The sequence below is a fragment of the Manis pentadactyla genome, chromosome 14 (assembly GCF_030020395.1).
Source record: "Manis pentadactyla isolate mManPen7 chromosome 14, mManPen7.hap1, whole genome shotgun sequence".
NCBI lineage: Eukaryota > Metazoa > Chordata > Mammalia > Pholidota > Manidae > Manis > Manis pentadactyla.
In genome coordinates this window covers 86,626,446-86,650,700 of record NC_080032.1, presented here as the reverse complement: position 1 = coordinate 86,650,700, position 24,255 = coordinate 86,626,446, and the positions used below count along the sequence as shown (strand labels likewise).

Genomic DNA, 24,255 nt, shown 5'->3' with positions numbered 1-24,255 from the left:
TTCATAGGTTGGAATTTAGGTTTTAATTTTGTTAAGAATAAGAGTTATTTGTTATTTAATAGTCTATGTCTTGATTACAAAAGATAAGATGTAAAAATAGCTAACAAGCCTGAGGTCCTGCTATAAAGCATTGTAAGATTCAAGTGTACATTTTCAAGTTAAAGTGCAAAATAATTTACTGATACACATTAATGACTGTAATGAAGATATGTAAGCTTCAAGCAAAGACATGATTGAACTTCATAACAGAGTTACAAACATGGCAATAAATGTACTAATGATTTTTAATATGGACTTAGTCTAGGTTAATTATTAAAGATGTATTTGCAAATAAACAAGGTGCTAGAAGAGGATGGGAAGTGCTGAAGGGGGGGAATCTGTGTTAATAAATATAAGAGAAATTGTGTTTTAGCTACAATTCAGTCAGGCTTTATTTCCCCATTTATAGGTCTATAGAGTATTTAATTATTTGGGCCTGAACATTATTACCACAGAGGTGCTGATGAGTCACCATAATCTCATGTAGACCAGAAATAAAACATTTGAAGAGGCATGTGTGGAATATTTAAATATTTTTTAATAGTTCAGCAACGTAATTTATAACTTTTTGTATAGAGTTTTTGTATAGAGTTTCTTGTTACTCCATTTATTAAATAAAGTAAGAGTCTTAAATTCTGCCATCTACTACCAACATTATTGTGGCAACATCACACTTTTTATGAAAACATTCAGAGCTCAATTTATTTTTATATAAAATGAATTTTTAAGAAAGTTAATCTAATAAAGGTATCATAAATCTTGAAGTTCTACAAGATATGTGTTAATATAGTACATTTTTATGATAATTTTTATTTCTGACACAGACAGGGTTCAAGTTTTATCTAGTGTCTCAGATCCCTAGAATATAACACAAAGTTCTGTTTCCTGTGCGTGGACTGACAAACTGGTTTCTAGAAAACGCTCTCATCCTCTTGTTAGTCCTTCAGAATTAAAAACAATCTAGAGAAGAGCATTCAATGAATGTGAGAATTCTTTTTTGTCTCACACTCACCATTTACTAAATACCATAAAACACATGCTAAAAAAGATAATATGCATATAAAAAGTCTTCTCTTAGGACTCAAAGTGTGTTAAATTTCTGAGAATTCCTAAAAGAGAGTGACCCTATTAAAATATTTTATGAATATGCCTTTTGCTGTGCCACATACTTCAAAAAAATCATTTGGGAAGTACTTATGCTTCTACAAAATTAGGCTTCCTTAATTCTGTCTCTAGTGAAAGAGCACAGCAAATCACAAAATTAATTCTTTCTGGGTTCTTCCCAGGATTTTCCTTGAATTTCATTTCAGTTTGGCTACAGTTAGGGGGAAAAAATATCTCGGGTCAGGTTTTACAAAATCAGGCTTGCTTCTGGAATGCTCTGCCCCAGGTCTCACTGTTCTTGTCACCCCCACTTAGCCAAAATGTTATCTCCTTAAAGAGGACTTCCCCAGCCACTCAATCAATAGAAAGCCCCCTTCCCACCTCACAGTGCTGTTTTTCCCTAACATTTCTTCCTCTTTTATATTAGCATTTATTATTACCTCTGTCATATTAGCATTTATCACTACATTTTTCGTTCATGTGTTTACTGCTGTCTTTCCCATGGGAAGGCAAATTCCACGAGAACTGGGACCCTGTCTTGGGGCAGCACCGTATCCCCTGTCGAGAGGAATGTCAGGCGCACAGTAGATATTTAATCAAAGTTTGCTGAGGAAGTGCCTAACTATTCAGACAAAATATGAATCTGAACTATGTTTGCTTTACATATACTTATTCTGTACATTCTCAGTCCATTTACTTAACTTCCATCTCAACCCTTTTTTTTCCCCTTCCCCCCCTCCCTCTCCCTATTGTCTTCTTTCAGCTCATATTATATACAGCAAATGAGTAACGGATAGACATAGCACTAACTGGTCCCGTATTACAATGCGAGTAATGTAATAATGCTCTGTCATCTTGGAGTTTTCAGTATGACTTGTTGCACTTCACTGGTACTTAGATACTTGTATCTGTACTACACAAAGCTACATCTACAGATACACTGTACGTTTCTGCCTCTCTTGCTTTCACACTATATTCACTTCTAAATCACTGGTATAAGATATCATTTGTTCTTAAAAGTGGGTCAAAATTTTTCATGATGTTTTTTCCTTTTTCTTCACAATACCCTTTAAATACCACACTAAGACAACTTTCCAATCCTATTGCATGGACTGAGAACTCATGGAATTTAACTGTTTAAATTTAAGTGATAAATAAGCTAGAAGATTCTAAAGAGAAGCATCCAATTGGTAATGGATAACTAGCTTTTGTTTTATATATGTATATATACATATACAAATATGTATATATTTGTTTTAACTCATCCCTAGACATAAGACTAAATTACAATCGTCTTGATTTTTTTATACCTTGGTTTAGCAAACCTATTTTCTCCATCTGTGAAGAAAGCAGAATTAGAATCATTTTATGTCTCTGATTACAGGCTTTTGTGATTTCTGTAGCATTTCAGACTGCTGAAGTACAAAATTAAACAACCCGGTTGGCTCTTGGAGTAACTGGGCTTTATAGCTAAATAACTCCACCTGATAAATACAACAATGTCATATTTGAATTCAATATAGATTTAATCAAATATTACTATAAATAAACTTTAATGTTTTAATTTAAATGTTTACAGTTTCTTATTTCCCATGTGGTTATGTCGTCACATGTGTGTGTCTGATAACAAGGCCTCCGTTAAGATCTTGGAGGCCAGTGCTCATTCCAAGAAGATGCGTTTTCTTTGGAAGTGGATTTTTTTATGACACTTTTAGCTTCAGAGCATAGTCAAAAGTCAACTGGGATGTTTTCAATCCTGATATATTTTCTTTGATTCCTGCCCATCCTAGGTTAACATGTGTTGGAAAGGTTTTATTTTTAATCATTTTTAAATGCTGCAAAATGAAATCATTTTTAAATATTATAGTTTGTAATTTTATTTCTCTAGGTACAAGAAGGAATGCATCTTTTGATAACTGGTCCCAATGGTTGTGGGAAAAGTTCCCTCTTCAGAATTTTAAGTGGGCTCTGGCCTGTGTATGAAGGAGTCCTCTATAAACCACCGCCTCAACATATGTTCTATATTCCACAAAGGTAGGTAATTTTTTTATATCACAAGAAACAGTTTCCTTTTGCTTTTGAATTATCTTGATTCCTTAGGCTCTTCAGTTAGTAATCTTTAAGCAGGTTTTCATTAAGACAAGCTATTAAGGAGCTAAAAATTCAGTTATCTTAAAAAGTTTTATTACTGTTTTGATTATAATAGTTCCCAGGACAATACCATTTGTTTTCATTTTTACATGTGTCTAGATATAATTAACATTCAAAGACTATAGATGTGAGTCTCCAGGAATAGCAGGCTAGTCAAAAGAGTAATTAGATTGTCTTAGATATCAGATCATGTCTTGTCATAGAAAAAATTATACTTTGAGGGTATACGTGTCTCCCCATCAAGCTGCATTCGTTCATTTGTTCTAAAATTGTTCACATATGTTTTAAAAGCCTCTGTAAAGTAGCCTTTATTACAGTTATGCTACATGATTAATTAATGATTGGAAACTACCTTAATTAAAAATATTTTACTCTAAGGATGAGTGTAAAGTAAACATAGGAAAGAACACTGTTTCTTTTGAAGTCTTTAGCCATCGTCTCTCATAGCACTTTAGAAATGTCTAAACACAAAATTATGCTTGAGAATTTGGAATACTCACTGTGGATGAGAGAAAATGATATTGGAAGACGCATATGTCGTGCTCATCTGACCAGTAATTTTTATCTGTAATCACCCTGGGTTAGGCAGACATCACAAACTCCTCCTACTGTGTTAGAGAACAATTCTACTGACCCTAGTAGAGCCTAGGCCATATGCATAGACCAGAGCAAATATAAGAGTTACATCAAGTACGGTGCAATCGCACTTCTCTTTTGCCCCCTTTCCTTTGTCAGAGAGTGCTCGTACCATCCGCCCATTGCTCTAGTGTTTAGACCGTATGTCGTACTTAGGTAGAGGAGGTTTTGTGGGGTTCTTTGCTTTAAAATAAGACCTATGTTAGTGATAGGAAGCTATCTGAAGTGTAGAAGGCTGTAGAACTGCCTTAGCAGTAAGAAAATACTGGATGTGAGCAGTGTCATGGCCATTCATGTTAAACACCAAAGACAGCACTTCTTGTGACATCAGAGCCATTGTCTCTGCTTTACAGCCCTTTGGGAAACCTTCTGAATCTGAAAACTAAATTATGCTGCATAAGTTTAAGTGTCAGACATTAATGTTTTAAGTGGACTGATTTTAATTTTTATTCAGGTTATAAAATGTAGTTTCAAGAGGAAAATATTATTAAATGATAGAATAACTCTCAAAGAAAATAAAATTATATACATAAATTTTACATTTTTAGCTATTTTATATTTCATATATAATATGAAAGATACAGTTCTTACATATAGCTGTGCCCTGAGAAATATGACATTTCCAAGGAATAAGAAAGTTCATAATCCAGCCAATTCGTCCTTCAGAAATGGAGGAAGAATAAAGACTCTCCTTTATTAAGAGTCTGTATCTATCTCCTTTACTAAACAAAACCTAAGGGACTTCATCACCACTACACCTGTCTTACAAGAAATGCTAAAAGGAGTTCTTCAAATTGAAATGTGAAAGCGTGCTGATTAGTAACATTACAGTGTATGAAAATATGCAATACTGGTCCAGGTAAATATATAGTCAAATTCAAAATACTCTAATGCTGTAATGTGGTGTGCTAACCATTTAACTATTAGTAGAAAGGTTAGAGAACGAGATTATTAAAAGTAACAATAGCTAGTATAATTTGTTGATTATACTGCACAATATAAATAGAGGTATATTATAATATTAAAAACATAAAAGGGGGGAGTAAAAGGGTAGATTTTTTTAATACAATCAAAGTTACATTGTTATCAGCATAAAATAGACTGTTAAGTTTTATGTAAGCCTCATGGGAATGACAAAGCAAACACTTGTCATAGATTTACAACAGATTAAGAAAGTAGAATCAGAACATACCACCATGGAAAACCACCAATTTACAAAGGAATGCTTCAGTAAAGGAAGTGAGGAACAAGAAAACTACAAAACAGCCAGAAAACAATAAGATGGCATTAGTAAGTCCTTACCTATCAATGACTATTCTAAATATAAACAGATTGAATTTTGCAATCAGAAGGCATAGAGTGGCTGGCTGGATTTAAAAAAACAAGACCCAAAATGCTGCCTACCAGAGACTCACTTCAGCTTTGAGGATACACATGGACTGAAGGGTCAGAAAAACATATTCCATGCTTTGATATCAAAGCTAGATTAGGATGCTACAAGATAAGAAAACTACAGACCAATATGCCTGATGCAGAAATTCTCAACACAATATTAGCAAACTGAATTCAACAACTCATTCAAAGAATCATACCATGAACAAGCAGGATTTATCCTTGGGATGCTAGAATTGTTCAACATATGCAGACCAGTAAATGTGATATACCACATTAATAGAGTAAAGATAAAATCATATAATCATCTCAATAGACAATGATGAGTCATGTGACATATTACAACATGCCTTCTTGATAAAAACTCTTAACAAACTGAGTATATAAGGGACATACCTCAACATAATAAGGGCATATATGACAAAACTGTGAACTAATATATAGTGAACTAATATTTGACAAAGGAGCCAAAAGCACACAATAAAGGATAGTCTCTTCAATAAAGAGTGTTGAGAAAATGGATAATCACATAATCACATATAGTAGAATGAAATCGGACCCCTAATGTACAATGCTTACAAAAATTAACTTGAAATGGGTTAAAGGTTTAAACAAAAGACCTGAAGCCAGAAAACAGAGAAAAATTTCCTTGACACTGGTCTTGGCAATGATTTTTTTTGAAATGGTGCCAAGAAGGAATGAATGGGACCACATCCGAGCTCCTTCGCAGCAAAAAATTTATAAAATGAAAAGGCAACCTACAGAATGGGAGAAAACATTTGCCAATCATGTGTTAACAAGAGTTTACTATCAAAAATATGTAATGAATTCATACAATTCAAGAGCAAAAAGCAATTCTATTGAAAAATGGGCAGAAGAGGAACTGAAAAGATATTTTTCCAAAGAAGACATAGAAATGGACATGAAAAGGTTCTCAACATCATTAATCATCAGGGAAATGCAAATCAGAACCACAAGGAAGTATCACCTCACACCTGTTGGAATGGCTGTCATGAAAAAGACAAGAAATGACAAATGTTGGTGAGGATGTGGAAGAGGGCAATCCTGTGTGCTGTTGGCGGGACTGTATCCAGGTGCAGCCCCTGTGGAAAACCATACAGAGGTTCCTCACAAAATTAAACATAGAACTACCACTTGATCCAGCAATGCCAGTTCTGGGTATACATCCAGAGGAAATGAAATCAGGATCTTGAAGAGATTTTTGCACCCCCATTTCCATCGCAGCATTGTTTACAACAGCCGAGATACGGCAGCAAGCTGTGTTCATCAGTAGATGAATGGATAGCGGATATGCGGTGTCTATATACAATGAAATAGTATTCCGCTATGATGTCGTTTACAGTAACCTGCATGGAACTTGAGGGCTTTATGCTAACTAAGATAAGTCAGCCAGAGAAAGACAAATACTGTAGGATATCACTTAACTGTGAATATAAAAAGCTGAACTTATAGAAATAGAGTAGAATGGTGGATGGAGATGGAGAGTGGGGGAATTCAGAAGATGTTGGTCAAAACGACAAACTTCCATTTGGAAGGTGAATAAGTTCTGGGAATCTGACGCACAGCATTGTGATTATAGTTAACAACAATATACTGTATACTTGGAAGTGGTTAAAAGAATTAAATCTTCAATGTTCTTACCACAAATAAGAAATGGTAATCATGTGAGGTGATGCAAGTGCCAGGTAGCGATGTGGTGATAGTGACTTTGCTGTATGTAAGTATAACACATCAGCTTGTTGTATACCTTAAATGTACACAATGTTTTATGTCAGTTTTATCTCAAACCTGGAAAAAAAAGAAAAAAATACCACTGCACACTTAAAAATGGTTAAGATATAAATTTTGTTATGTGTATTTCACCATAAATATTAAGAAATGGGAGAAAAAACAAAGGGCATCAACCCCAGTCATTGCCCCCAGAGGACTTAGCTATTTTATTTTGCAACAAACATCAATTACTGAGAAACTTTTTCTTAGTTATGAAATTTACTGTCACCTTAGCGAAAGTTCACCTACAACTTAGTGGAGAAAATGAGAATGAAAAGTCTACTTTTTAAGCTAAAGTATTTTTATTAAGTAGTGTTAAAAGTCATTTTATCTTGATTAGATACAGTTTCTAGAAACAAAAATTTGTGTTTATGTTTAAAATCTTATAGGACCAATATCTTGTTAAAAAGCATAGAATTTGTTTAAATGTATATATAAACTAAGAGAGTCTAAATGTAGTATTTATTTCTTATATTCTGAAAGCCACTGATTTTTTTTTTAGAAAATTTAGAAATAATCTAAATTTTTATGATTTTTAAAGAAAGCTTATACAACCTATCTTAAAATATTTATCAGTAGGTAATCTTATTTTCTTCTTGGAATATTCTCATTAATGAATATTATCTAATATTTTATTGCATTAATTTATAACAATAGAATATTGGTTAAGTACTAGTTGAGCAGAAAAAAACCTATAAAATAAATATAGAATTGAGTCCTGTGTACCTATGGAATAAACTTCATAAGTCACAAATAGAACTTATAATAGTCCCCATATTCTCATTTTTTGAAATTGAAAAACTTGGTAGAGAATGGATCTCTTTGTGCAATGAACAAATATACATTAATTGTTACTTTCATGGGATAAAAATGAATGGGTTTTGTTGAAGTGGATCTCTGATAATGTCATGTAGTATACAGAAGAAAAAGTGAGCTATTGAAGGAGAAAACATTCTAATTAAGCATATTAGGCCACTTATTTTTTTTAACCAAATCTTCAGAGAATGCTGCTACGTAGGGTTCAGATCGCAAGCTGGGAAACCTAAATTCCTAAGAAATTGTGAGATCTCCATATTTTCCAAGTTAATATCTTCTAATACTTTAGCAATGTTAAGAATGAAAACCAAATAAAAGGAAATCTGGGCCTTAGTTCAATGATACACATAAAATATGCTGTATAAATTAGTTTCAAAACAGCTTCCTCTCATCTCATCTTTATTCATGATTGGTTATGATAACTGCTGAGCATTTGATAAATTTTAGCAAAAATATATTTCATCTAAAATGTAATTTAGCTACACTAAATCTAAATTTAACTTTTGTTCAAATGGTACCTGAAGAAAATATTTTGGTTATTTTAGGCTGTTTTAGACTGCATTTCCTGCGCAATGTGACTACACTGCTGATAATTGAAACTCAGTATTCTCTACTGTACTAGCCATCCTGACCTTCTGGAAAAAGTCTTCCACTTGGATACAAATCCTGAATTTCTTTTGTCAGTTCTTGGTGTGGTTTCTCCGTCTTCTTCCCAAGTACCAAAGGGGGGGTCTGTGATCTCCACTCGGGCCCTCCCCAGTTCACTCATTTACGGCCTGCTGGCCACCTGGTGATTCCCGAGGGCATCTCCGTCTTCAGCCATTAAAGCCTCAAAAGCCCAATCCTTTATTTATTTATTTGTTTGGTTCACCTCTAACAAATATAACTATACACTAACACTCACCAAAATGAGAAATTAACACATGTGGTGGGGGTCAGGGGAACGAACGTGAAGGAGAAGGAGGGAGGGGAGAAAGGCAGTAACAGTCGTTGACTGCCGGAAGGTCACAAAATCTTGAGCTCGTTTATGCTTTTTTTCTTTAATCCTCCAGAGGATCATTCGTATCCATCCCGTATCTCTCCTCAGCAAGTCTCCAGCCGGGCACCGACCCACCCTGTAATGGGGCTCCCAGCGCTCCTGCTCCCACGGCCCCTGCTTGGTGGAAGTGTCTTGGGACAGAGACTTCAGTCATGGTCTTACTGCTCACACCGCTCTGCCCAAACACTTACACCAAGGCCAACAGATCTGAAATCGATTCGCACCTCCCGCAATTTTGTATGAAAAGGTAACATACAAATTTCTATCCATCCTTAACTTTGGAGTCTGAGAAATGAAAGGTTAGGAAGTGAAGAAGCCTTGTATTATAAGGAGCAAATTAAATTTAACTCAACATTTTTTAAAAGAACAAGAAAAAAGGGGGTACAAAATGGGGATAGAATGGTTGGGATATTGTGCTTCATGTCTTGGGAAAATTAATGTACTTTACTCTTTGTCAATACTCTACTTTTTTTTCTCTTTTAACTAGTGTTTATTACAGCCCTGCTATAAGATGCTATGGAAAAGTAGACAGCGTGTAAGACATAGTCACCGTCAATATGGTACTTACGTCAAATTTCGTTATAAACAAAATATGCAACTAATAAAAACCAGGAGAAATACCTCAAAAAAGCAAGACATGCTATAGATGTTCAAAATGAAGAAAAATATGATAGAACTGTGTATCATTTTACCTGGGTTTTGAAAGTTAGTTAGGATTTTAACAGTTGTCATCAATTGGATGTTTCTCCAATGTCTGAGTAGATCAGAAATACCATAGATTCAAGTAAGCAAAATATTTTCATTTTTCTTTTGTTTTTGGTCACTTTTAAGCAGGGCTGTCCTATCTACCCTCCCTGTAATACACCAAGCTGAGAAAAGCAAATATTTATTAGACTCATTTCCATTAATATTATGTCATCAGTACATACTGGAAATAATTGCACCCACCCTCTGGGTCTTTAAGTATTGTTAGTTTTCTTTTAGCTCAGATTGTTTGAATTACTTTTTAAAGTTCTCTAGTACTTTGAGGGTTTGCCATCTCCCACCTTTCTATCAAAGGAGTTCGTCTCCTCTGAATGAGTAAATGACATAGCCTTACATATTGCATTTTAGTCTGTTAATGCTTCTTGAAAAACATAAAAGATAACAGTAATTGCTTCTACAACATTATTTTTTGTTCTTATTAGAAGATATTCTGAAATTATAAATGACAGTTTATTTTCCAGCTCAGGATCTGTTTACTACCTACTCCATTCACAGGATAGTATATTCAAATACCATGTTTTAATCCCTTACACCAATTGTAAATACTGATTAGTAAATAAAGTAGTTATGAATCACATTTTTAAATTAAATGCAACATATCACTGAATTAGAGCAAATAATCCTAAAATTTGTATGGAACCACAGGAAAGCCCTAAATAGCCTAATAAATCTTGAAAAAGAAGAACAACAAAAAGAGAATGAAGCTGGGGGTATGGTGCTCCCTGATTTGAAACTATACTACAAAGTTATAGTAATCAAAAGACTATGGTACTGGCATAAGAACAGACACATAGACCAATGGAATAGAATAGGGAGCCAGGAAATAAATTCATACCTATATGGTCAATTGATATATACAAAAGAGGCAAAAATTCACAATAGAGAAAAGACAGTCTCTTCAATAAAGGGTGTTGGGAAAACTGGACAGCTACATGCAAAAGAGTGAAACTGATCACTCTTTTACACTGTACCTAAAAATCAACTTAAAATATATTGAAGACCTAAATATAAGACCTGAAACCATAAAATTCCTGGAAGAAAACATAGGCAATAAATTCTTGAACACCAGCATTCGTAATTTTTTTTCTGGTTATGTCTGTCCAAGCAAGGGAAAAAAAAGCGAAAATAAACAGTGGGACTACATCAAACTAAAAAGCTTCTGCACAGCAAAGGAGACAATCAATAAAACAAAAAAGCAACTTATTGTATGGGAGAAGATATTTGCAAATGATATATCTGATAAGGAGCTAATATCAAAATCATATAAAGAACTCATACAACTCAAACCAAAAAGACAAATAACCCAGTTAAAAAATGGGCAGAGGACCTGAACGGACGTTTTCCAAAGAAGATATACAGATGGCCAACAGGCACATGAAAAGATGCTCCACATCACTAATCATCAGGGAAGTGCAAGTAATGTGATACTTATATTCCAATATCTTTTCTATGACAAGTATATCTGATTCTGGATTTTATTTAGAGAAAGCAAGTTCAAACTAGTGTTCCTTTTCAATAGCTACTAATTATAGGAAATCCATTCCTTTTGTTACTTGTAGTAGGTTATGTTGTGTGATCTCTTTTCTTATGGGCCAGCGCAAGTAAGCTGATAACATTTTGACATGGTAATTGATCTACCTGAAATATTTAGAAGATAGTCTGAATAGGTTTATACATCTAGAAAGGAAAGTTTAATAAAGGGTACTTCACATCCTTATCAATAATGTACAATTTGGTAAGACTAGAGAAACTTGAGCTCGCTTAAAATGTTAAATTTCAGGCCTTTGAACTGGAAAAGGGTCACGTGTGAACTAAATATAAACATCGGGTAGAGGATCCTCTGTTTCCCTGTGTTTTCAAATAGGTTCGACATCATCCCAAGTTTTCTTGACATAGCCTTTCCAGAGAATTTGGTAGTAACTTTGACTTCGTAATAACATTTTTACATAATGAAATTAACAAAATCTACTAGTGTCTCCTTAGTTGCTGTATTCATCATTAAACACATGTAGAATGTTTTTACCATTTCTCACAATCATAATAAGTGGGAAAAAAGGAACTTTAATGAAATAGTGAATCCTTACTGAATATATGATTGTATGAAATGTGTTATATACTTTCATCAACATTTTCTTCACATAAATTTTCAAATAGCAATTTTCATATTGTGTTATATCATTTTGAGTAAAAATAGCTCAAATAAAAAAATTATGTGGACACATTTCTAGTTCTTCATTTAACATCATAAAACGTTAATGGTTTGTCATTTGATTTAAATCTCATCCTGATTGAGTTTTAAAAGACTTAGTAGCTGAAACACTTGCTTTCTTTGTTGTTTTGTTTTGGCTTTTTTAATTTCAAGAGTGCCTATTCAAAACATTATTTGACTTACAAAGTCAATAAGAAATTAAGCATTGCAAAAAATATTTTATTTTGCCTTAAAATTAAGAGCCCTTATGACATAAATTTCCATATCTGTTCATCAAAGAGAATTGACAGATTTCAGAAGATGCAAAGAAATCATAAATAATATTAAATTAGCCTTTTAAAGAAGTTACAGTTTTGCTCCTTCAAATTCCTCTTAAAAAGAAAGCATTTGGCAGCCTTATGCATGTGGATGCCTTTGAAGCCCCATAAGTTGCTTCAGTGAACTAACTGGTGCTCCAGTTAGGTAAATTTGAGATACTTTCTTGAGGGTTTAAGAGAATATAATCTCTCAAATCTGTATAATTAGTTACTTCTTATTTATTAATCTTATGGAGAATAATACAAATTTACTATGAAATATAAAATCACAAGTCTCTTAAGTGGCCATATAGAAATTCTTTTGCATCTGCTCTTTTTAAAGATACCGCCTTTTCACATAGGTAGAGAACTTAAGCCTAAGTAGAAATGAACTTCCTTGTTTTCATAATAGTTTACTGAACACCTGCTTTGTGCCTGCACTGCACTAAGTGCTTTGACTACATCACTTCATTTAAGCTTTATAAAAACTCACTTCATTTAGTCCTCATAACAAATACAGTAAAGTAAGTTATTTTACAAATGAGATAACTCTAGCTCAAAATTTGGTCATTGCTAGTAAATGGTGAGATTGGAATTCCAGAACCGTCTCTCCAAAGCCCGTTATTATAACCACGATTCTATACTGTCTTCCCAGAAATGTAGATATAAAATATAACTTCAGTTACTGCCAGTCATCAAGTCTTATGGTAGAATCCCATAGAAACACTTGTGAAGGAATGTTTATATGTATTTTTAATAATTTTAGTCTCAGTTATGTATTGTGTCATGGCTGTTCTGTGGATCAAATTAGATCTAGAATTTATGCTAAGGTGGTAGGATATCTGTGCTTCTGATTATGTTCAACTGGAGCCGGCATTACTTTGGAAGTTAGCCGAAGTACTGTCTCCTAAGGTCTCTGTGTAGTTCTTCTTCTAAGTGGTCTGAGTACTAACTGGAAAACTGCTCAAGGGCCCTGGTGGCCAATTGCCATTTAATGTTACTGTTATTATTACAGTGTAAGATATTAGCACATTATATGAATGCTTAAAATGATGTAAATAAACAAATATGTTTCCTAACTCTCTTTTTTAAAAAAATATGGTTAGACTGGAGAGGCAAAGATAAAGAAGAGGGCAAGAGGGGAAGACATGGGGATACGGTAAAATAAATGTGACCAGAAATGGTGTAGCCACTTTGGAAAACAGTTAGTCAGGTCCTCAAAAAGTTAGAGAGTTACCATATGACCCAGCAATTCCACTGCTAGGTATAAGGCCACTCACTATGCATAATAACCAACTGAAATATCCATCAGCTGATGAATGCATTAACAAAATGTAGCATATCCATGCAATGGAATATTATTAGTCACAAAAAGGAATAAAATACTGTTACTTGCTACAACATGTAGCATGAACCTGAAAATTATGCTAATGGAAAAAAGGCCATCACAAAAGAACCATATATTGTGATTCCATATGTATGAAATGTTCAGAATAAGCAAATCCACAAAGATGGAAAGCAGATTAGTGGTTGCCAGGCACTGGAAGGAGAATGGAGAGTGTCCACTGTTGGGTAAAGAGTTCTTTTTTGGGGTGAAGTAAGTGTTCTAGAATTACATAGTGGTGATGGTAACATGAACTCATGAATATAGTAAAAAACACTGAATAGCATGCTTTAAAAGGGTGAATTTTATGATATCTGTGAATTGTATCTCAATCTAAAAAATATGACCAGAGATTTCTTCTACTTGTAAGATCCCATTGAAACATCTTATTATATGAGTGTGTGTATGTGTGTATATACATATATATATGAAATATAAATATCTTGATTTCCAACTATTAATTAAATATGTTATAAAATAACCTTGGGCTATCTATCCTTAAACTAAACCATTTGCCTATTATGGGAAAATAGGTAGACAATTGACCTACAAAACGCATTTTGAACTTAAAACCTCCAACTCTGTCTCTCTGTGTACACACACACACAGACCTTACTCTTTTTTTTAAAGTAAGCTGCAGTAATCATAAATCTCTACCCCTAACTACTTTAGGGCATATTTTCAAAGAGCAAGGATATTCTCTAACATAAACATAATGCAATGATCAAGTTCATGAAAATAAATATTGATATAATATTATTACCCAAATATACTTTTGTTGGTTCTCAAACTGACCCCCATACACAGGGAGAGGGCAGTGGAGACATAAGAAAGAGGCAGACCACTCCAGATTGGCAGGTAACAGATTCAAAAAGCAAGGGAACTTACATACAAGGCTTGTCTTGGGTGGCCACAAAACGAGTAGATCTCAGCACCTTCTCACCGGAATGTTAGAAGTTTATACAGAGGCCTTAACAAGCTTCAGTCACATACACCGTCAGGCTGATCTCAGCACCACATTGCTTTCTCAAGGCTGCTTCCTTGAAAACATCTCAGCTGTGGGGCCCACAGGCATGAGCATCCAGCCAATGGCAGGGAGGGCAGAGGAGCCCCTGACTGCCCGGCTCCAGCTTGAGGGTCAACCAGTGGTCATGTCCTCTCAGGACGTCCTCCAACTACTTTGCCTATTTGAATTTTGCCAGTTGTCATAATGCCGTTCTTCAGAGTAACTTGCTTTTCTTGATCCACCATAATACATTGCATTTTAGTTGCCATGTTTCTACAGTTTAATCTGAAGGAGTTCCTTATCCTTTCTTTGTTTTTAATGACACCGGTATTTGTGAAGAGTGCAGGACTGTGTTACTGTTGTTGTTTTTAAGAAAGTCCACTAATTTGGGTTTGTCTGAGTTTCCTCATGATGTGATTCAGGTCAAGCATTTTTTGCAAGAATACTACCTGTATTCTTTTCCAAGATCTGTTAGAACCAAAACTTGGTGGTTTAAAACAACAGAAACTAATTTTCTCATTTCTAGAGGCCAGAATCAAGGCCACCTCCTTCTGGAAGCTCTAGGGCAGAATCTCTTCCTACCTCTTCCAGCTTCTGGTGGTGCCAGATGCCCCTTGGCCTGTGACGGCACAACTCCTATCTCGGCCGTTGTCTGTCTTCACATGGCTTCCCCTTTCTTTCTCCTCCTCTCCCAAGGGCACTTATTGGGGTTAGGGCCCATCTGGTTACTCCAGAACGATCTCGTTTGAGGTCCTCATGTTAATTACATCTGAAAAGACCCTTTTTTCCAAGAAGGTCATATTCCTAGATACAAGGGATTAGGACTTGAACATATCTTTTTGGGTCCACAATTCAACCCACTATACAACCTAAGGATGTTGTGTCCTTCTCAACACATTGTATGAAGATGCATCAAATGCAGACAGAGCTAGGGACTTGATATTTTGCGTAGTGATTTTACAGCATCTTACTACACTGATGGACAGTGACTGTGAAGGGGTATGTGGGGGGGACTTGGTGAAGGGGGGAGCCTAGTAAACATAATGTTCTTCATGTAATTGTAAATTAATGATACCAAAATTTAAAAAAATAAAAAATGGAAAAAAAACAAAACATGAACTCTTACTGGTACTCTAATTCAAATTAAATAGTACATGTTTTTCTTGCCTTCCCACATTCTGTATTTGTATTTTCCTTCTCCCACAGTGAAAACCCTAGCTCCTAAGATTATTCAAATGTTTACTTTTTAAAGGGCCAGTCCTCCAGAATTTCTACACCTATATCATTGCCAACAAGAAACTTGGCAAATAAGTTTCAAGATATCTTTGTCCTCCTTCTTTTGGTGAAATTATGTAGCCAAGTTCGAAAGTTACTTGGATCAGTCCCTCCTCCCACTTCTGTGCGGCTATGATATACATTTGATATGCTATTCAGTTCATTTGTTTCTGCTTGTATTCAGTTTTAGGGTTTCTTCTTTCATCCTTATTTAATTCTATTTATTTATTGAAAAGTAACACTTTAACATGATTCCAAAAATAAAAACTATGTAGGAAGAGTACTTACAAAGGTCACCCCCTCCTCTATCCATTCCGCCTTGTTCCTCTCATCTCCTGTAAACCAGGTGCCTTAGTTTCTGGTTTGCTGTTATTTCTTTTTCTAAGTATAAGTAAACCTTTCTTGTGCTTCCTTTTATAAGTAGATAAATGTATATTTTCTTATTTGCTTTTGTTTTACATAAAGATAGCATACCATATGTGTTTCTCAAATGGGGATGGTTTTCTCCCCAGGGGACAATGTCTGAGGACCTTTTTCTTTAAGCATCATATAATGCACAAGGTAGCTCTTGACAATAAACAATTACCTAGTTCAACATACCCATAATGCTCCTGTTATACATCGACTTCTGTACTTTGTTTTTCAACTTAATAGCATATTATGGAACTCATCCTGTATCAATTCATAGAGATCGCCCACATTCTGTGTTACAGCTGTACAATCCAGGAACTATAGGTGATTCAATCAGTCTCTTTTGTGTGGGCATTTGGGTTGTTTTCAATATTTTGCAATTACAAATAATGCTGCAATGGATAACCTTACACACTGTGTTGGTAGTGTGGTATTTTTAGAAGGGTACCTTCAGAGTAAATTCCTACAAGTGGGTCAAAGGCCAGATGATATGTTGGTTTGCCAAATCCCTCCAAAGGTCTTTTAGGGTTTTGTTTTGTTTTGTTTTGTTTTGTTTATCCATTTCTGCCATTGTATGAGAGTACCCATTTCTCCATAAGCTTGCTAGCTGAGTGAGTTGTCAAGCTTTTGAACTTCTGCCATTCTGATTAATAAGGAACTCAGTGTAGTTTTAATTTGCATTTCTCTTATTATGAATGGCATTAAAAATTTTTTTTGTTCATATTGTAGGTCAAATCTCAAGTTTTGTAATATTTAATCCAAATAATTTTAGATGAAATACAAAAACATCTATAAAGTACAAGGAAGCAATACATTTAAAGTCTGCTTTGGAGTTTTCAGATCACCAGGATGTCACTGAGTGAACTAAAATGACTTCACTCTTGCGTGCTTTGTGTCCTCCAGGCCGTACATGTCTCTTGGAAGTCTCCGGGATCAAGTTATTTATCCCGATTCAGTGGATGACATGCATGATAAAGGCTACACAGACCACGATCTGGAATGTATTCTGCACAATGTTCACCTCTATCACATAGTTCAGAGAGAAGGAGGTAAAGTCTGTGCTTCTTATTTTTTAATGCATTTAACTTTGTTCTTAAAAAATAAACTTGGGTAAAGAGTCTGTGGTTTAATTTGAATATATGCTGTTCCTGGAAAAGAAGCACACAAGTATTGACAGAGTTTACAGCTTTTCTTGCTTGGCCATTATTGACATCCCCTTTCTGACTTGTCTTATATTTCATGCAGCACTCTAGGCTTTTTATTAAGTCTGCTGTTAGCACTGGAGGACCCTTTTTTTTTCTTATTGGAATATACAAGTGTCACTGAGGCCACTGTCAACCTAGATGTATGTAAAATCCATGACAGAAATATTATTTTGTCAAGCTCTCACTTACATTAGAATTAATGATTTGAGAAATAGATGTCCCAGAACTTCTTTCCTGTTTTCAGGCCCAGTCTTACCAATACATTTTTTTCCTCTCTCTCAAGCACCACATAGAGAATTAGATAAAATTTACCAACTTACCGTAAGACATTCTTGAAGAGGTAGGAATAACAGTTACACAATGAGCTTAAAAAAGGAATTCCTGGACACTAATTAATGGAAAGTCATCCCATGCTCTTGGGTAGGAAGAATTAATATTGTCAAAATGGCCATCCTGCCTAAAGTAATCTACAGATTCAATGCAATCCCTATCAAAATACCAACATCATTCTTCAACAAACTGGAACAAATAGTTCTAAAATTCATATGGAACCAGAAAAGACCCTGAATAGCCAAAGCAATCCTGAGAAGAAAAGATAAAGCTGGGGGATCTCACTTCCCAACTTCAAGCTCTACTGCAAAGCCACAGTAATCAAGACAATTTGGTACTGGCACAAGAACAGACCCACAGACCAGTGGAACAGAATAGAGAGCCCAGATATTAACCCAAGCATATATGCTCAATTAATATAGGATAAAGGAGCCATGGACATACAATGGGGAAATGACAGCCACTTCAACAGCTGGTGTTGGCAAAACTGGACAGCTACATGTAAGAGAATGAAACTGGATCACAGTCTAACCCCATACACAAAAGTAAACTCAAAATGGATCAAATACCTGAATGTGAGTCATGAAATCATAAAACTCTTAGAATAAAACATAGGCAAAAATCTCATGGACATAAACATGAGTGACTTCTTCATGAACATATATTCCCGGGCAAGGGAAACGAAAGCAGAAATGAACAAGTGGGACTATATCAAGCTGAAAAGCTTCTGTACAGCAAAGGACACCATCAGAGGAACAAAAAGGCATCCTACAGTATGGGAGAACATATTCATAAATGACATATCTGATAATGGGTAGACATCCAAAATATACAAAGAGCTCACACACCTCAACAAACAAAAAGCAAATAATCCAATTAAAAAATCGGCAGAGGATCTGAACAGACAGTTCTCCAAAGAAGAAATACAGATGGCCAACAGGCACATGAAAAAATGCTCCACATCGCTAATCATCAGAAAAATGCAAATTAAAACCACAATGAGATATCACCTCACACCAGTTAGGATGGCCACCCTCCAAAAGACAAACAGCAACAAATTTGGTGAGGATGTGGAGAAAGGGGAACCCTCCTACACTGCTGGTGGGAATGTAAATTAGTTCAACCATTGTGGAAAGCAGTATGGAGGTTCCTCAAAAAACTCAAAAGAGAAATACCATTTGACCCAGGAATTCCACTCCTAGGAATTTACCCTAAGAATGCAGGATCCCAGTTTAAAAAGATGCATGCACCTCTATGTTTATTGCAGCACTATTTACAATAGCCAAGAAATAGAAGCAACCTACGTGTGCATGAGTAGATGAATGGATAAAGAAGATGTGGTACATATACACAATGGAATATTATTCAGCCATAAGAAGAAAACAAATCCTACCATTTGCAACAACATGGATGGAGCTAGAGGGTATTATGCTCAGTGAAATAAGCCAGGTGGAGAAAGACAAGTACCAAATGATTTCGCTCATCTGTGGAGTATAAGAAGAAAGCAAAAACTGAAGGAACAAAACAGCAGCAGAATCACAGAACCCAAGAATGGACTAATAGTTACCAAAGGGAAAGGGACTGGGGAGAGTTGGTGGGAAGCAAGGGATAAGAGGAATAAGGGGCATCACGATTAACACAAATAACATGGGGGGGAATGGGGAAGGCAGTATTGCACAGAGAAGACAAGTAGTGACTCTATAGCATCTTACTACGTTGATGGACAGTGACTGTAGTGGGGTATGTGGTGGGGACTTGATAATGGGGGAAATCTAGTAACCACAATGTTGCTTAAGTGATTATATATTAATGGTACCAAAATAAAAAAAGAAAAAGAATTCCTTTTTAATAGTCATATTTTTAAATAGCTTGATAACGTATAATGTGATAGCCTAGGCAAACTGCTGAAATAGCAGGCTAAAATTCTATGTTTAATTTTGCATGGGTTTTATTTTCTATTTCCCAGCCCATTTATATTATCAGTATAGTGATTAAGAATGTGAGCTTTGAAGTCAAGAGTTCTGGAATCAAATCTTAATTAGCACTGCTCTCAGTTATTTTCAACTGTAAAAATGGGGAAGGATATACAACTTGAAAAGATTCTGTGAAGATTAAAGAAGACTCTATATAAAGCATAACAGTGACATATAGTACATGCATAAAAGTTAGGAGCTAATGGTAACATTGCTAGTTACAATATTGATACTATGATATTTTTGTTGTGTGATGTTTCACATAGACATTTCACATATATTATTTGATTTAAGCCTTATAATAAGCAAACGAGGCCAGCAAGAGAGATATTATTACATGTATTTTTATGGTGTTGCAATATCATAATTCACCACTGCTGTGAGCAGGAAAGCAGGTTGTCCTTTTATCTCGTCTGGTCGGCTCCTTCCCAGTTTTAAACCACTGTGGCAGAATAAATGTTAGTCTTGGTTAAGTTATTGTGGTAAGCATGTAAGTTTTTAATCCACAAACTCAAATGGAGATTCCTAATACACAGGGGAGATTCTGTTCTCTCAGAAGTCATCAGGGAGCTCTGAACTGTTTCTAATAATGTTCTGACCTTAATAATGTGGTAGTAATTGTTATGGTTTATTGACTGCTTACTATGTAGAATATACCGTATTAAGCAATTTACATTGTCATCTTATTTAATATTTTTAACTGCCCAGGGATGTGGGTTTTACTAACCCCCTTTTACAGACGAAATTCAGAAGTTCAGTAACTTCCCCAGGGGCCCACAGCAAGTGGCAGGACAGGAACTCAAACACAGCTCTGGCTTCAAAGGCAATGTCCGCAGCAGGGTTTATGCCACTGGGCTATGCCAGCTTCTCACTTCTTAGACACTAATACGAGTTGTTATGTCCTTATACATTAAAAACAAAAAAGAATTCCTAGGAAAGCCACTTGTTTAATCCTTAAACATGAAACATGTTTTTAAGTGAAGCAGGAAAACACGCAGCGAAGTAAGGATGTCACTTATTTGGAAAAAGCCTATGAAGTTCTGTTTAGACTGGGTGATGTTTTGCTTAGAGAAATGCTTTGCCTTAGTGAAAGGTAGAGATAAAAACGGTTTCATTCCATCAAAGAGATGACAAATCAGAAAGGAGTATTAGTGTTAACAAATGGCCATGAGTTAAAGCAGCCTGTACATCTCTAGGAAGCAGGAAAACCATTTTCTTCTTAGGCTGGCTTAGTCTTATTAAATCAGCAGCAGAGGTGACATTGTGACTTGAATCCTGATTTATGTGTTCTGTGATTAAGCCATATTGCCTATTAAAACTTTTGGGTTTAGTGGAACAAAGGACAGGATTTATTGAAATATGTAAAGCTAAAATTTCCTTTGACCCAAATACTTTTATCTTGGGCCTTCTCAGTTGGCAGGCAGGAAAAAAAAAAAATTAAGTCCAGAATATTTGTTACTGCCTACCAATCTGAGCCTGTTTTTCACAGCCTCACTTATGTTTCATAAATGCCATAAAATTCAGCCATAGAGAAAATTTTATTTCAACAGTTTTCACTAGAATAACATTAAATCAAGTGGAATTTTAAGGTTTGTTTTCCTAATATAAAATTATAATGTTATATTTTTAAATGAATGGAAACTTCCTGGGAGTTTACTCAAGAAAATGAGCAGTGGTCCCCACTGGGGAGTATCATTGGGAAATAAAGAAAAATCTCCTTTTTAGTCCAGTGTACAGAAAACAATAAAAACTCTACTTCCTATTTTCTTTCCCTTTGACTGAGTTTATTTAGAAATTTTAATGAAGGTGAAAATTCAGCTGAGGGAGAAAGAAGAGGGCAAAGAGCCTGGCTTTCTCTTTCTTAGGGAAAACTAAGCCTTGGACTTGGGATTTAGAAATGTTGTCCTAAGAGTGTGTGTCAAGTTTCGGCAATCATTTTCCTCCTTGGAAATCAGGCTTTGCCTAATATATTCAGTTTCCCAATATTCCCACCATAGAAAAGTACTTGATAGTGGCAATCTTTCTAATATCCCCCATGGTTTTCTTTTTAAGTAACCCTTCTTTTCTTATTACAAAATTAAGATAAACCATGAAAATAATTTTAAAATATAAAATTTTTAAATATTATAAAAATGTGTACTATAAAATGTAAAAAGTCTCATAATTCTATTCTTAGAAATATGTGGGTGGGTGTATTTAGTCACAGAAATGCAATAATAATATTTGTCACAAGAAATGGCATAGACAAACAATGAAAGTGTGTACATAGACCTATGTATAAATTCTAGCTTTTCTATCTAGCTGTGTAAACTAGACATGTCATTCACTCTGTGAATTTTAGCTTATCCATATATAAAATGCAATGAATAATATCTAGCTCATAGGGTTATGGAATATGTAATGAGAAAACTAATATAACATGTGAGGCCCATGGAAGCCATTCAGGGTAGCTCCTGTCCTATGCTTTGTACACTACAATAAGCCTATATAAATTTGTCGATCTTTTTTCCCACCACCTGCCCAATAAGTATAAGTATATTAACTTTTTGAGATATTCAAAAGGAAATAAAGATTTTAAATATCAGTATTTAGAATTCCTAAAAGATATTTTTTTCAGTAAGAGAAATTACTACCATAAAAAAATGTCAAATCTAAACCAAAATTCTGATATGTGAGTTCTCTAGTTTACCCAAGTATATTTTTTTACCAGATACTTTGTGTTAATAACTCCAACTTGACAGGAATCACTTGCCCGGGGTAAAAAGAGTAACAATTAAACAAATGCTTTATAAAATATGTATTTGTATATACATGTATTTTTTCCCCCTTTTCTAAAGGCTGGGATGCTGTTATGGACTGGAAAGACGTCCTGTCAGGCGGGGAAAAGCAAAGGATGGGCATGGCTCGCATGTTTTACCACAGGTATGTATGTTTCCTCAGGGAACTGCGACTGCACTGTTGTACCCAAAAACCTTTTGGGCAAGACTCAGGGTACTCATCCTCAGTGTGAGAATACCTTACTGAAAACTTAATGCTTAGAATTTACAGTTTTTAAGTTTCTTAAGTTATTTTTTTTCATGTGACAGTAATCTGAGTGGTTTTTTTTCCATTTCCTTTTTGTTGAGTAATGTTAAACGGCAAAATTAAATGTTTATGTATCCCAAATTTGAAAGTAGGATTATTACTAATTTTAAAATGTAAGACTACATAACCACTATTATACTGCTGTGCACACAGTAGGTAGGCATTCAGTAATACCTCTGAATTAAATTATTGAACTCAAACTAAATTACTTTCTACCACTCAGTAGCCTATTAAGCTTAGTAGTACTCTCCTCCTTGAAAGTCAGACACTCATCCAATGGAAAAAGGAACCAGCCAGCATAGGTCTCAATGCACTCAGAAAAATAGAAATACAGGAAATCACTCCTCTTTATAAACCTTTCTCTTTGCAGTCAGTCAGCTTTATAACCTTTCAAGCACAAAACGCTAGAAAGAAATATTAAAGCTATTCTGATATGTTCCTCTTATTTGTCCTATTCTTCTCTGACAAAGAAATCTCTCTTTTTTAAAATCTTAGGCCTCTGGCAGTGGAGTCTGAGTTGTATGCAGGGCAAGAAGTTATCAGGAAATACGTTACTCACTTTTAATACTTACATCTTAGGCAAAAAGGACCAAGAGTGACGTACCTGATGCCTGAATGGACCACAAGCTGGGGCAGATGCAATATCCTTGAAGGAGTTTCAGTGGAAGCAGTAATATTTTCGTAGGGAGCTTCTAAAAGCCAATAACGAGCAAAAATATGTTTATCAAGTAAACCTCATTAAACAGTTAGCAACTAGTTGGTCCACACTTAGCCACTAGTTGGCTTTTAATTTTTTTTTTAATCTTCTATTATGGAAAAAGCATCAACACTTCATCCAAGAGGAGACAACTATAAGAGGAGCGTCACATTCCCGTCACACCCATTCACCTAGTCTGTCATCTCACCGCACTTGATGTATCTCTGCTTTCTTTATTTTTGACGCAGCTCAAAGCAAATCTCAACATCATGACATCTTTTCCTTAAACCACTTTGGCATCAATCTCTGAAATATTATGATCTTTCCTTACATAATGACATACCATAATCATACCTAAAAAAACTTGTAATAATTATTTAAAGACATCCTAACACCTGGTTCACAAAATTTCCATGATTGTCTCAAAAATAATCTTTTATATACTTGGTTTCTTCAAATCAAGATCTAAACAAGTTTTACACATTGAATTTTGTTGTTGTATCTCAATTACTTCATTAGCTAAAGAATTTATGCTCCTCTGTGGCCCCTTCTCCCCCACCCCCATCTTTTATGCCATTGACTTATGACAGAAACCAAGTCAGCTGCCCTGTAGGGATGTCGCCTGTTCTAGATTTATCCGATTGCTTCCTCA

General features: G+C 35.0%; 1 protein-coding gene across 2 annotated transcripts in view; it reads left to right on the top strand.

Moving 5' to 3' along the window:
• ABCD2 (ATP binding cassette subfamily D member 2) overlaps positions 1–24,255 on the top strand; it is a 56,274-nt gene that overhangs the window by 19,673 nt on the left and 12,346 nt on the right. For both annotated transcript variants that reach the window (XM_057491501.1, XM_036889524.2), the window contains 3 exons: positions 3,032–3,177; positions 17,218–17,363; positions 22,660–22,744. In XM_057491501.1, coding sequence (XP_057347484.1) covers positions 3,032–3,177; positions 17,218–17,363; positions 22,660–22,744 — 377 coding nt within the window. The remainder of the gene's footprint in view (positions 1–3,031; positions 3,178–17,217; positions 17,364–22,659; positions 22,745–24,255) is intronic.